Source organism: Procambarus clarkii, unplaced genomic scaffold (assembly GCF_040958095.1).
Source record: "Procambarus clarkii isolate CNS0578487 unplaced genomic scaffold, FALCON_Pclarkii_2.0 HiC_scaffold_599, whole genome shotgun sequence".
In the NCBI taxonomy this organism is placed as follows: Eukaryota; Metazoa; Arthropoda; class Malacostraca; order Decapoda; family Cambaridae; genus Procambarus; species Procambarus clarkii.
In genome coordinates, this window is record NW_027189632.1 from 71220 (window position 1) to 87035 (window position 15816).

Here is a 15816-nt window from a genome sequence, read left to right on the forward strand (position 1 = left end):
TAGTGGTCCGCAGAAGTCCATTGATACTTCCGTCCATGGTGCAGCAGGTAGTGGTGAAGGTTGTAGAGGTGTTGGTCTTGAAGTATCCACTGCAGCTTGGCAAGGGACACAGGCATCATGCATATCCTTTGCTTGACGATCAATGCCAGGAAACCACACCTTTTCTCGTAGCAGCTGTTTCGTCCTAACAAGACCTTGGTGTCCTTGATGTGCAAGCTTCAGAGCACGTTGCTGGAGAACAGCTGGAATCACGATACGAGTACCTCGCAGCACAGTGTCGCGTTGTTGCGTAACACTTAATTCTGTCTGGATGCGTTCAAGTGCTTTGAATGCATCTTGGTCAACTCCTGAGGGTGGAATGCGTGGAAACTTTTTCTTAGTCAATGCATCCACTGTTGCTTGCAGAGTTGGGTCCTCTAGGGTTGCAGTACGGATTTCATCAAGAGTAAGAGCCTTAGGGACTGCATCACAGGTTACAGAGTGTACATATTCCTCGGCAACTTGCTGATGCTTGGTGATGGTGAAACTGTTGGCAGGATGTCGACTGATGTAATCAGCGGGATTGCCTGCACCCGGCTTGTATTTCACCGTAAAGTTGTATGGTTGCAGACGAAGAGCCCATCTCTCAATGCGAGCTGGTGGTTTGGACTTTGGATTATTGAAGATGGTCTCCAACGGTTTGTGGTCAGTGACTATCGTGGTGAAGGGTGCACCAAGCAGATACACATTGAAGTGTTCACAGCCCCATACAAGAGCAAGAGCTTCCTTCTCTGTCTGACTGTATCGTTGCTCAACATCTGTGAGAGAACGGCTGGCGTAGGCAATTCCCAGCAAACATTTTCACGTTTTTAAAACGTTCTAAAAACGACATTTCATTGTTTTCAGCACGTTTATAATTACGTTTTAAAAATGTTTTTTGAGAATTTTTTATACGACCTTAGAACGTAAATAAATAACATTTAAAAAAATCTTTTTATAATCTTTTAATTACCTACATTAAAACATTTAGGGTAAATCAGGGTATAATAATTTTTTAAATTATATCTGAAATAGAAAGGGAGAGAAAGAAAGAAGACATATCTGAGAAAGAAATGGACATCCTATATATGTACGTGTAAATTACAAATAAATAGGGTACAAAAAGAGAATTAAAATATTATATTTATTTAAGATTGAGTAATACAACAAAATATATGTAATAGCTCGAAATATATAGACTATATCTATAATCCTCTAAATAAAATCCTCTAATCCTCTAATCAATAAATCCTCTACAATAAAACCTCTAAAGGCAATAAATCCTCTAATCAAATAAATCTCAAAATAAACAATACCCAAATTTGTAACAAATTAGATGGCAAATTCCTTGGCATTCTCATTGACCACAAGCTGAATTTCCAGGGACACATTCTAAACATATCTAAAAAAGTTTCAAAAACTGTGGGCATTCTTTCTAAGATCAGATATTATGTACCACGCCCTGCCCTGGTGACTCTCTATTACTCCCTTATCTATCCATATCTCAACTATGGTATTTGTGCTTGGGGCTCTACTACCCAAAATCATTTACGTCCTCTAATTACTCAACACAAAGCTGCTATTAGGACAATATCCAATTCTGGCCCCAGACATCACTCGGTACCCCTATTCAAATCCCTGAATATGTTAGACATTAAGTCACTGCACATTCTCTCATGTGTACTATACATATACAAAACGCTAAATTGTAATGCCAATCCTGATCTCAAAAGCTTCATAGAAGGTTGTAACAGAACCCATGAGCATCACACCAGAAATAAATACAGTTTTGATATTCCTAGAGTACGACTTAATCAAACCAGAAATGCTCTACAAATCAAGGGGCCCAGAATGTGGAATGACCTTCCCAACCATGTTAAAGACAGTACCTCTCTCAACCAGTTTAAGATAAAAACTAAACACTACCTAATAAATTCCCTGTAACCTACCTCACTCCTCTATTGTCAACCCATGTCCGTTATTTTCTTTTTTTTTTAATCAACACTGTCAACCTATTGTATTTGTGCTGCTTTTTCAGTCATGTTCCCCCTTTTTTTTATCTTTATTTGTATTTGTTCTCAACACTTTTTATTCTTTATGCTCAATTAGTATTAAGTTCTAGATATTAATGCTTTTCTTGCCCGAAACGCATTGCGTAATAGTGGCTTTAGGCATTGTATGTACTAGCTTTATCTATATATCAATCCATTAATGTAACATCACTTGTATGTATATACCTTACCTGAATAAACATCTGAATCTGAATCTAATAGAATATAAAAGTAAAAATCTATATAAGCAATATGTGAACACAATAGATTTCGTGATCAAGCAGCCTGTGATTCATGTCATGCTGAGTGAGATCAGCCTGACGTTACAAGCAGTTATTGTTACTTAAAACTAAAACAAGTAAAATTTCCTGAGTATACACTATATACTATATAACATAACACTATAGTTTTTCTATGACTAAAAATACAAATTATAAATCATTTATTCAAATGTTAGCACCATGCAAGAAGAGAGGAGACAGAACAAAATTAAGGCAAGGGGAGAGAAGACAGAATAGAAACAACAGAGAGGGGAGAGAGAAATGAGAGAACATTGAAGAGAAGGGGAAGAGAAAGACAAGATAAGAAAAAGATACAAGATAAAAACGACGCAAGTGAATTCCACATATGTAAAAAGTAAAGGAAGAGAGAAGCTAGAAGAGACAGAAAACGAGAGGTGTTAGAAGAGAGGAGGAAAGGAGAGATAAAAAGAGACAAGAAAAACAGGAGAGAAACGTAAAAGAAATTAAAAAAAAGGGGACATTTGTGAGGAGAGAAAATAGAGAGACCAGAGAAGACCATATATCAAGAGTGAGGATAAACACTTAATTGTGAATTTTCTTAGTAGACATCCTCTGCCTCTTGTTGCCCCTCTTGTATACGAATCGTACTTGCAAGTTTTCCCTGAAAAGATATTAACAAAATTAATTAATATTTATTTGTTTATATAAATTACACACACACAAATATATATATATATATATATATATATATATATATATATATATATATATATATATATATATATATATATATATATATATATATATGTATATATGTATATATATATATATATATATATATATATATATATATGTATATATGTATATATATATATATATATATATATATATATATATATGTATATATGTATATATATATATATATATGTATATATATGCGGAAAATCCACAGAGAAATATGAAATGAGGTGAACGTTTCGGCTTTGTTAAAGCCTTTGTCAACACCAGACTGATTGAGTCTGGTGTTGACAAAGGCTTTAACAAAGCCGAAACGTTCACCTCATTTCATATTTCTCTGTGGATTTTCCGCATAAAATGATCAGTGTTTTGTGATCGTCAATTGCATGTATATATATATATATATATGAGGGAAGGGGATGTTCCCTCCATGCTGGATATTATATTTACCAGGAAAGAGGAGAGATTTATCATTCAGTACCTCCCTCCCTTGGGTAAAATTGACCATGTCTTTTTGGGACTAAAGTATGCAATGCATTATAATCTGGAAGAAAATGAGCTTGAAGCAGTTGAAAAACCTGATTTGTGGAGAGGTCATAATGGGGAACTCAGATATTTCCTTAAGGAATTTGACAGAAACACTTGCTGTTAAGACATTAGGACATCTTCGGACATTAGGACATCTTCAGAACGAGTGGATTTACAGGTCGAGAACTGGACATAAATAGGCAGGAGAGAATGGTGGAGTGAGGCGAGGTACAATACGTGGACACTGCAGAGGGCCTATTGGCCCATCCGATGCAGCAACCACACACAGGCCCAAACATAGATTGGGAGATGGCTTCTTCAATAATGAATTGTACAAGTACTTATAACAGAAACATAATTGGATCTGCTTTTGATCAGATCACAAAAGAAAGTAAATTGAACATTAGCAGCGGTTTATATAACTTAGATCCATTTTTAATTGATCAATTAAAGGGCGATTTAAGTAGGATCATTGGAACACATTTGTCTCACTAATTCATTGTAAATATTTACCATTTTTATGCTATGATTATCCATGTTTGGGCCTGTGTGTGGTTCCTGCATCGGAAAAATTCTTGTTTCAATTTTCCTCCGTGGTCTGACACTGACTATCTATCTATCTATCTATATATCTATCTATATATCTATATATATATTTATATATATATATATATATATATATATATATATATATATATATATATATATATATATATATATATCTATCTATATATCTATATATATATATATATATTTATATATATATATATATATATATATATATATATATATATATATATATATATATATATATATATGTTGTACTTAGTAGCCAGAATGCACTTCTCAGCCTACTATGCAAGGCCCGATTTGCCTACTAAGCCAAGTTTTCATGAATTAATATATTTTCTCTAATTTTTTTCTTATGAAAAGATAAAGCTACCCATTTCATTATATATGAGGTCAATTTTTTTTATTGGAGGTAAAATTAACATAGATATATGACCGAACCTAACCAACCCTACCTAACCTAACCTATCTTTATAGGTTAGGTTGCGTTAGATAGCCGAAAAAGTTAGGTTAGGTTAGGTAGGTTAGGTAATCGAAAAACAATTATTTCATGAAAACTTGGCTTATTAGGCAAATCAGGCCTTGCATTGTAGGCTGAGAAGTGTGTTCTGGCTACTAGGTACGATATATATATATAAACAGATAATTAGTGAAAACAAAAAAAATTTAAATTATTTTACCTTGTACCTAGATCCACCAGGTCTGTTTGGAGCATGTTTAAGTACTTCAGAAATTTGAAAGGTCACGTCTTCCACCTTAACTTGCGGATGTGCGTTGATAGATGATTCTGTAAAATTAACAGTTATTTATATAACAAATTCTGTATAACAATAATATTCTGTAAAATTAAAAGTAATTTACACATCAGATAAAACTCTCCAGAGATGGTGATACACAACATATAAAAGACAAGTTTCAGAACAAGATATGCATTTAGGAATAAGGTTTCGTACATGTAGGTAGCACATGAGAAAAAAAGTGGAAGGTGATCAAGTTTATATTAACATGTTAACGGCTTTATTGAGGCTTTGCAAGAATGAAAAAATATTACTAATATAATCTCACCGACCAATGAATTGTACGTTGTTTAAAAGTCAATTATTTACATTATTATTATTATTTAATACTAATGATATAAAAATGCATTTTGCAATCTACTATTTATGCAAGTATTAACCACAGGATCATGAAATAAACTGCAAAATACTGTAAAGGATAAACCAATTAAGTTTACATTTTCCTATAGCTAAGTCAGTCAGTTCTACAGTACTAGCAGCAGAGAACAATTATGACCAACCTCTATTAAATGAAACAATCTTAAGAGCAAGTGATAGAAATATAATCATTTATACTTAATGTACACTTAATTTGAACTTAAAATTTTAATTTTTTAGTGAATTTTAAATAAAAAAAAATTATTTAATTTTTTTGTTACTTACTTAAAATAACATTATATAGTTCTTGTTTTTCTAGAAATGCTAATTTCTTCTTTTGTCCTTTTAGGCTGTATAATGACCAAAGGCCGTTTGTTCCTATCTTCTTCATCATTCTTCGAACCGTAGTTGCACAATCAGACCCACATACACTGGTTAAAAGCAACACCTAAAAGCAACAACAAAAATGTAGTACACTAGTAATTTTGATATATGTATGTATGTATGTATGTATGTATGTATGTATGTATGTATGTATGTGTGTATGTATGTATGTATGTGTATGTATGTGTATGTATACATATACATATATATATATATATATATATATATATATATATATATATATATATATATATATATATATATATATATATATATATATATATTGGTGTATACTGGCAGCAGGTTTTCTTTCAAACATGTTTCATTGAATATGACCGCATATTCTGTATTTATTATTTTCTGGTTTAGGGCTTCTATCCCTCTAACTATTTTCTTAGCATCAGGGCTTAATTGAAATAGGAGTTCTCCAAAACTCATTTTCGTACTTTTAAGGTGAAGAAAAGAAGTGATTTACTATAGAGTGTATTACACTTATTTATATAATTTGCACGACGTTTCGAACCTCCATGGTTCATTCTCAAGTGAACAGATCTTACAATACTCTTAGAGAGTTCTCTTAGAGTTAGTTCTCTTAGAGAGAACAACAAGAGAAAACAAGAGAAATGTTTCTAACAAGAGAAATGTTGAACAAGAATACTTGCATAATAGACAAAACCCAAGATGCAAGAAGATTACAAATTCTTGAGGCAATTCACATAAGAATAGAGCGACCTACCATGAACACCCAAATCACGGAACTATTTACTCTACCTACCATGAGAGTAAGGACAAGACAAGAACATATCGATGCCAACACAGAAGACAATGTCCAACATAACATGCCAATTACACTGGATTAATCTTTGTTTAGATAGGAGATGCCTCGTATGGGCCAATAAGCCTTCTGCAGCCTCTATGTTTCACCTCACATTTATCCCTTATGTATCCCCCCATGTTTTCACCTTCATTGTATTATCACCTGACCCAGTGCGGGTATAAAATCAACTAGTATTGTAAGATCTGTTCACTTGAGAATGAACCATGGAGGTTCGAAACGTCGTGCAAATTATATAAATAAGTGTAATACACTCTATAGTAAATCACTTCTTTTCTTCACCTTAAAAGTACGAAAATGAGTTTTGGAGAACTCCTATTTCAATTAAGCCCTGATGCTAAGAAAATAGTTAGAGGGATAGAAGCCCTAAACCAGAAAATAATAAATACAGAATATGCGGTCATATTCAATGAAACATATATATATATATATATATATATATATATATATATATATATATATATATATATATATATATATATATATATATATATCATAACTTATGATAAGGCATCTTATCATAAATAACATCTCAACAAAAATCACATCATTCTAGGAGGTGATTTCAATATTGACCTGGGTCTACAAAATAACCCTCTAGTTGACTATTTCCATAACAGCATGTAATCCTCTATGATAATCCCCACAATCACCAAGCACTAGACCAAAGTTCTCAAGTCAAGCCTAGCCTCGGGCCGGGCTTGGGGAGTAGAAGAACTCCCAGACCCCCATCAAGCAGATAAGTGTGTGTGTTATGAAGAGATACATCTCAACGACTAACAAAATTAGCAAGAGAAATATAGTCGTTGAAATGTAAGCCTCATCCTAACCATACACTCAAGACCTTGAGAAAGCACTCAGGAGAGTGTGAAAGACTCTGTGTTAATATTACATAATTTACAAATACATAAGTGTTATATTTTATCCTATCCTATATAAACAAGATTATATCATTATTCTTATTATTTAGCAATTTTATCTTTTCTGCATGAACTATCAAAAAATTTTAATTAGAAAATTAGCAAATATCTGTAATATTTAAGATGAAAAATTGAAGGAAACATTACTGTTAAAATACCACTTACAAATTTTGTTCTGAAACTCGATTCCGCTAACTTCCTATTGAGAATATTAAGATCACCTTCTGCAGCAATAGGATTTGGTATTAGATCTTCTATGATCTTGTCTGTTTCTTTTGTAGTCAAAGTTGCTTTCAATATCTTCACATCACTTTTCAGTTCATTCACATCACTTTTCAGTTCATTCACTTCAGTGTATATGGCCTGCAACATGTTACCTGGAAATTTATACAGTATATAGAAAGTGTACATGCTATTATATTACATATCTTGAATGTACATTTAAAATAAAAGCATTATAAAGTATATTTTAAAATAACTGACACTGAGAAAGCACCCAAAAAGTAGGCTATGACTGATGTGATAGATAATGGGATAATTTCTTAGTAATTATGAAACTGCTTATATAATTGGAAGCAAATTCAGCAATCTAACCTGCTCAGTTTGCAGTCTACTTGAACATGAAACTTATGCCTATCACCCATAGGGTACATATAGGTTATAGGCTACATAATAAATTAATTAAACTTTCAAAACTTACTCATATTCTGCATCATTTCTTTCAAACTCCCATCGTTCTTGTCTGGTGACTTTGGGTCGAATAAATTCCTTGACCTTGGAGTCCTAACGACTGAAGTACTTGGCGTGACCAGCTCATTGTCTTTAAGATTGCAAGATTTAGCTATTAAAATCTAACTACTGTACTGTATAATCAACAAATTTCATGAGCTTTTACTACTGCATACTAATATTATAAGTTATACTATATGTCTACATCACATTTAAACTACCCAACATCAGAAAGAGGGTGAGCCAACATCAGAGAGGGGGGGGGGGTTATCATGAGAGAGAGGAGGGCCAACATGAGAAGAGAAGAAAAAAGAAAAGAAAGAAATAAATAAAGAAAAAGAAAGAAAAGAAAGATAGAGAGACATACAGAGACAGACAGACACATACACACAGAATAAGAAGAGGTGACAGAACAAAATTAACAAAACAAATTTCAACATGAGAAAAGGGAGGTCAACATGAGAGAGAGAATGAGGGTCAACATGAGAGAGTGGGTCAACATGATATATATTTTAAATAATTACTTATTACCTTCATGAAGAAATACTGATGGCGTCAACGGTGTATTGTGAAGTGTAGTCTTCACTGGAGACTGCTTTTGTAGGACTGTTCTATTAGCTGAAAAGGAGTTATGTTTATTTCAAACACTTTTTAACCAAATAATATTTTTAAGACTTTAATATAGTTTGAACTAACATGAGAGAGGTGGGGGTCAACATGAAATACACATTTTAAAAATTAACTTATTACCTTCATGAGGAAATACTGATGGCGTTGAAGGTGTATTGTGAAGTGTAGTCTTCACTGGAGACGGCTTTTGTAGGACTGTTCTATTAGCTGAAAAGGAGTTATGCTTATTTCAAACACTTGTTAACCAAAATATATTTTTAAGACTTTAATATAGTTTGAACTAACATGAGAGAGGTGGGGGTCAATATGAGATACATATTTTAAAAATTAACTTAAGGTAAGGGACAAATTAACACGTAAGGTAAAGGTAAGATAAAGGACAAATTAACACGTAAGGGACAAACAAAAAGAAAAGTAATAACAAACCTGCTTGTTTCTAGTGACTAGATCAAAGGAAAACCAAAATTTCCCTGAACTGTGACAAGTGAAAAGCACCTGCTAGACAAAGTGGGAAAAGTTCACTAGACCCCATATGCACATAAAAGAATAATATGCTTAATATTAAACAATTAGAAATAAACACATATTTCTATACAGAAATTCCAGATAAGCATAAAAATTACTCAAAGCTTCTAGTACTTCCAGAAGGAATTAAACAAAAAAAAAAAAAAACAGCAAGAACTAAGTTTAGAGCAGTTTTTAGTTTTTTTAAACCAAAAGCATAAATAACCAAACAAAGGAAGCATGGTTAAATATCAATTTAGAACTTTTAATGTTATTTACTACTAATCCTTACATTCACTTAATATACCAGAATAATATGGTATTTGCGGAGGACTTATTTCTTTTGAAGGTGTATTCTCATATGAAGATGGCGAACACTTCTTCTTGGATTGAGACGAGTGATGATTGCCTGAAATTATTTAAATTGCTTAATGTATTGAATGGCATTTTTCAAGTTGCAAATTTTTTTTAAATTACTGTAGTAGGTTATCAATGCTTACGTTTGTTATTCTCGGAATTCTCTTCTTCATATTTGAAGCATGGTTTCCTTTTTCGTTGTCGAGGATAGCCCATATCGTCTTCAGTTTCGACATTTGAAGTGTCTTCCGCAGCTAAGCATCTTCGTTTTGCAACGTCAAAATCATCTGTAATAATTGAATATAATTAGTAATATATCAGCGAGATATATATTTATCGTTACCTAGTAGAGTAGTGAACACTAAGAAATAACTTAAATCAGCTTCCTAAAGAGATGTTTAATAAAACGACGTACATGATTTGGAACTTATAACTGGGGCACAAAAGTCTTAAGTAGCTATGAGGAAACCCATCTTGTGATTAAAATATAATTATAATGCTGTTTTTGTCTGCAGTGTTAAAGTTATGGTGAATGAATGAATAGGTGTCTTGTATCTTAAATCTTAATAATTATAAATTTAATACCTACCAGTTGTTGATAGGATTGTTGATACGACATGCACTCGCCAATTTGTCGTGTCTGGCTTTTCGTGCTTTTGGGCACTAACTGTATGCCTGCTCTGTGGCCACCAGCACAATATTTTTTCCTGAAAAGTCGAAATAAACTGTTACATGCTAATTTTAGCACTAATTTGGAATATTTTTAAAGCAACTCAATATATGCAATTTTTTAGTTTCAAAGTAATGCTTACATCATCAGATTTTTCAATCCAGGTTGTGGAGATGATACCCACACTACGATCATTGAAGCCTACCACTGCATACCGCTTTTCAGATGTCATCTACAAAATTGAAAAATCTTATTAAGAGTTGTTCTCCCCAAAAAAAGAAATTAGCATAAAGTTGGTAATAGATTTACTTGATTGTGTCAATCATAGATTAGCCACATTTGTAAATGATTTTCGGTTGGTATAAACAGTAGCTGCCATGTATGGACTAAAAGGCTTAATACAGTTTTATCTCTTAATGTGCTCTCAAAATATTAATAATTTTCATGAAATACAGGGTAATGGGATTTTTAAACAGGTAAATATTGGTCAAAAGATAATAGCTTTAATAAAAAACAAAATTGTGAATCTCATTAACTTACAATATTAGTTCAAACTATTATTAAAGCATGGATACAGTATTTAAATACGTACTTGTCATAAGTCATGTAGTATTGACAGAAAAGTATTTGCGCTTTCTGTCTCGATCATCATACCTGTGCGGTTTAGTTTTCTTGCTGGAATCACCTTCATGGATGAATTCCTAGTAAGAACCTTAAATGCTCCAATTAATTTGGAGTTACAAGGTTTCTCAAAGAGAGGTATACTTCTCGAATATACCCTGCAAAGGAACATGCTGTCTCCATTTTCATCGGTGTCACTGACAGTGTCCAAAACTTGGCAGCAAGTTTCATTATTCAGCAAATAGGCATTGTTTGGTGCCTTGGTATATATTTTATGTTCTGTATTTGGTGTATAAATCCTTTGAGCATGCTGCATCTCTTTCAGCCTCTTTGCAATTTGAACAAGAGGGTTTTTACTTGATCGAACCATATTCTTAACCTGCTGCAGGTAATTTTCAAATGGAAATGCTGAACATCTGTCCAAACTACCAAACTCTTTGGCATCAGAGGATATGTGTGTTAGGCAGTGTACATTGTACACTAAAAAATCCTTACCATACAGCTCACGAGCCTTTAACACAAAGTACAGCAAAAGATCATGTGCATATTGGCTGTAATTTAACTGAATCAATTTAGGTGATACAAGAATAGAAATGGCTACACTCAGAGTCAGGAAATGGTCATACAATTCTTTGGGTAAGATTCCCTTCAGTACAATCTTACCGGTGTAGAGAAGGAGTTGCCTGTATTCAGTCGCTTTCCATCTATCAACCTCTGAAAGACTTCGAGGTTTACGTGCAAAGTGCATAGGCACAAATTGTGTTAGTTGAATTAGACGCTGACTAATTTCATCAACTTGGCGAGCACATAATTTTACGTTTTTATTTCGTATCCAGGCAAGAAGTAACCTTTTCATAACCCCAAGACATATCTGATGCATATAGTCTATGGGAAAAGTACTCACCATATTTATATTTAAGTCACAGAATGGTGATCTACCATGGTGATGTTGAGAATTAGATTGATTACGAAAATCTTCATCTGTTCTGAGTTGTGAATTTTTCACTTGTTGATAACTCATTCTTCCATTCCAAACACCCTCTTGGGTACATCTATCACACCCAAAGTAGCCAGAGTGGAGTTTGATTGCCTTCACCATTGCTTTTGCTGGGGCATCACATATGACTCCTTTTAGTTTTACTGGCAATGTTTTGTCATCATTTTTAAATCCATAGTGCATAATTTTTTTCAAATCCTGAATGAATTCATTTAAAAAATCTAAATCACTAGGTTTAGAGCTTCCGTATGTGAGGACTACTGGGAAAACTCTTATAGGTTTGACATTATTGATAGCACAAAGAACAGGCCATAAACTTTCATTTTTACTTCTAAATATTGGCAAACCATCAATGTTGCATATTAAAGATATTTCTGCCAAATCTCTTATTGTTGATTTAGGATACAGCCTTAAAGTTTTCAACATTTCCTCCTCTAACCCCAAGTAGATATACATCATGCCTGATTTAGTCTCAGTAGGTATATGTTTAACTGTATTCAGTAACGAACGAGCTGTTTTTGGCAAGTCAGCATGTCCCTGTTTTCTCAATTTTTTTAATAAATTATCAATGGCATTGTGTGTTATGCCATATTTATTAACCCATACTAACAATACATCTGATAATGATTTATCATCCTCATCACCACTGCTCTCTGACTCTGATGATATTGGGTCATGCTCATCAATCATGTCCCAAGTCCAATCTCTCTCTCTCTGACTTTCCAGAGATGATGCATCTTCATTGGCTCCACAACCAATATTAGGTTCTGAATTAGATGACAAAGCAGCATGGTCATCGTCTATGCTGTTTGTTGTAACATTGGCCAAAGGATCCTGATTCAACAACTGAATCTCAACCTCATCACTATTTTCATTTTTGCCACGCTGGGACGCCTGTTCTTTTAGGCGTCGCTTTTTGGCCCGTGACATACGCTGCCATCTTGTGTGGTATTCTCTTCTTTTTTCTATAATGTGTGCATACATTCTGAAGGAGAAAGGCCAAGTGCTACATTACCAATTACTATTACAAGATTATTAGTAAAGTACTGTACTGCAAAAAGCAAATAAAATGGGGTAAACTAAACTTTGAAAACAAATAATAATTAAAACAGGTAAATTAGTAAAATAACAAAGGCTTAAGCAGACATGACTCTGCTTAAGCCATGTAAAGCAGACAGAGAAGATGGCAATATATAAGGGGAAAAAATTAAAAAGCTAGGATATAAAACTAATTGAGATCAAAAGCATAAATTACTATAGGGGAAAAAATAACAAATGACTTCATAAAAAAATTATCCAATTGCCAACAGCAACTTGGTAGTACGAGTCTAAGTCTAAGAAACAAACAAAATTTAAATGCTGTTATCTGCAATGAAACAATACATACTATTGCACGTACCGAAACATTGATGAATGTAAAAAATAGAGGTGTGAAAAAAAGGAGGTGTTATACCAAAACAGATGCAGAACTAGGAAACAGGATTTCTTCAACAGAAATTTTGAAATTGTTCACAATTTTTGTTAGACCAAAGTTGGAGTATGCAGCAGTTGTATGGTGCCCATATCTTAAGAAGCATATCAACAAACTGGAAACGGTGCAGAGACATGCCACTAACTGGCATTAACTAAATGCCAAAAAATATGCCAAATGGCCCTCCAGGGCCATCAACACGCCATCAAGGCGTGTTGATGGCCCTGGAGGTGTGTTGGTGGCCCTGGAGGTGTGTTGGTGGCCCTGGAGGTGTGTTGGTGGCCCTGGAGGTGTGTTGGTGGGCTTGGAGGTGTGTTGGTGGCCCTGGCTGGAGGTGTGTTGATGGTGGTGTTGTGTTGATGGCCCTGGAGGCGTGTTGATGGCCCTGGAGGTGTGTTGGTGGCCCTGGAGGTGTGTTGGTGGCCCTGGAGGTGTGTTGGTGGCCCTGGCTGGAGGTGTGTTGATGGTGGTGTTGTGTTGATGGCCCTGGAGGCGTGTTGATGGCCCTGGAGGTGTGTTGGTGGCCCTAGCTGGAGGTGTGTTGATGGCCCTATATATATATATATATATATATATATATATATATATATATATATATATAAATATATATATATATATATATATATATATATATATATATATATATATATATATATTTATATATATATATATATATATATATATATATATATATATATATATATATATATATATATATATATATATAGGGCCATCAACACACCTCCAGCTAGGGCCACCAACACACCTCCAGGGCCATCAACACGCCTCCAGGGCCATCAACACAACACCACCATCAACACACCTCCAGCCAGGGCCACCAACACACCTCCAGGGCCACCAACACACCTCCAGGGCCACCAACACACCTCCAGGGCCATCAACACGCCTCCAGGGCCATCAACACAACACCACCATCAACACACCTCCAGCCAGGGCCACCAACACACCTCCAGGGCCACCAACACACCTCCAGGGCCACCAACACACCTCCAGGGCCACCAACACACCTCCAGGGCCACCAACACACCTCCAGGGCCATCAACACGCCTCCAGGGCCATCAACACAACACCACCATCAACACACCTCCAGCCAGGGCCACCAACACACCTCCAGGGCCACCAACACACCTCCAGGGCCACCAACACACCTCCAGGGCCACCAACACGTCTCCAGGGCCATCAACACACCTCCAGGGCCACCAACACACCTCCAGGGCCATCAACACACCTCCAGGGCCACCAACACACCTCCAGGGCCACCAGCACACCTCCAGGGCCATCAACACGCCTCCAGGGCCATCAACACAACACCACCATCAACACACCTCCAGCCAGGGCCACCAACACACCTCCAGGGCCACCAACACACCTCCAGGGCCACCAACACACCTCCAGGGCCACCAACACGTCTCCAGGGCCATCAACACGCCTCCAGGGCCATCAACTCAACACCACCATCAACACACCTCTAGCCAGGGCCATCAACACACCTCCAGCCAGGGCCATCAACACACCATCCAGCCTACCACCACAAGCTTATATATATACTACACATGTCTAAGAGCAAATAAAAGAAAACAGTTACCTTAACTATTGAAGATGCAGCAGGATTTTGTGGATAAGCCAACAGCAGTCCCTCTCGACACGGTTTTAAAATGGCGGCGACTACCACAACATGCAACGAGCCTAAAGAATGTCCAGCGCTAGCATTATCTAAACGCTATTATATATTATCAAGCAATACGGAAATCTAAAATAAAAAAAATGATACAAATAATTGTATTAAATATTTATTTGCAATTACAATACCTCGGGAATATATTTTTGCGTTAGCAAAACATATTAAGTTTGTATTTAGTTTAACTCAAATTAAAAAATTCTTTACAAATTCATTCATGTTTTTATTCATGTTGTTCATGTTTTTATGTTAAAATGTTTTTGTTGATTTGTTTGTATATTTTCATAAGTAAAGCATGCTTACCGTCTTATTCCAAGTTTTATGATAACTTTACAAGGTTTAAAACATAAAGTTCAATATATATTCTGGTTTTCACACAGGAATTATACGTTAATATAACATCATAATAACGTAATGATGTCGTGTAAATAACGTTATACTGACGTCATATAAATGTTATATTTATGTTATAAGAACGTAAATTGGATAGCTTTACAGAAAGTAAACAAAAAAAACTAAATGTTGACTGAAAATTATTTATTCTTAAATATAAAGCATGAAAACATTATAATTCCATAGCATTTACTATTATTTTTAAATTTTTACATAAATCTTAAAAAATTGTGTCTCAAGAATATATGTTTTTAGTTATATCCTTTGGTTTTAAGAACGTCAGATATACGTATTTATGTCAAAAG

At 34.6% G+C, this 15816-nt stretch overlaps 2 protein-coding genes across 4 annotated transcripts; both read right to left on the reverse strand.

The window, feature by feature from the left end:
* Positions 1–1148: 1148 nt before the first annotated feature.
* LOC138361677 (uncharacterized) lies at positions 1149–9058 on the reverse strand. Of its 2 annotated transcripts, XM_069320889.1 has the most exons (7): positions 8920–9058; positions 8701–8787; positions 8141–8260; positions 7606–7817; positions 5587–5749; positions 4828–4934; positions 1149–2972 (listed from the first exon to the last, which is right to left on the reverse strand). In XM_069320889.1, the coding sequence occupies exons 3-7, from the start codon at positions 8154–8156 to the stop codon at positions 2910–2912; spliced, it is 561 nt and encodes a 186-aa protein (XP_069176990.1). In that variant the 5' UTR covers positions 8157–8260; positions 8701–8787; positions 8920–9058; the 3' UTR covers positions 1149–2909. The 2 variants fall into 2 exon arrangements, with proteins under 2 accessions (XP_069176990.1, XP_069176989.1); XM_069320888.1 differs by having other exon boundaries at positions 8701–9058.
* Positions 9059–9587: 529 nt separating this feature from the next.
* On the reverse strand, positions 9588–15542 carry LOC138349837 (uncharacterized). 2 transcript variants are annotated; one of them, XR_011227098.1, is made up of 6 exons: positions 15026–15542; positions 10923–12933; positions 10473–10562; positions 10250–10367; positions 9804–9947; positions 9592–9712 (listed from the first exon to the last, which is right to left on the reverse strand). XR_011227098.1 is itself a non-coding variant. In XM_069320890.1 (4 exons), the coding sequence occupies exons 2-4, from the start codon at positions 10560–10562 to the stop codon at positions 9793–9795; spliced, it is 363 nt and encodes a 120-aa protein (XP_069176991.1). In that variant the 5' UTR covers positions 15026–15542; the 3' UTR covers positions 9588–9792. The 2 variants fall into 2 exon arrangements, 1 of the variants encoding a protein (XP_069176991.1); XM_069320890.1 differs by lacking the exon at positions 10923–12933 and having other exon boundaries at positions 9588–9947.
* Positions 15543–15816: the final 274 nt, after the last annotated feature.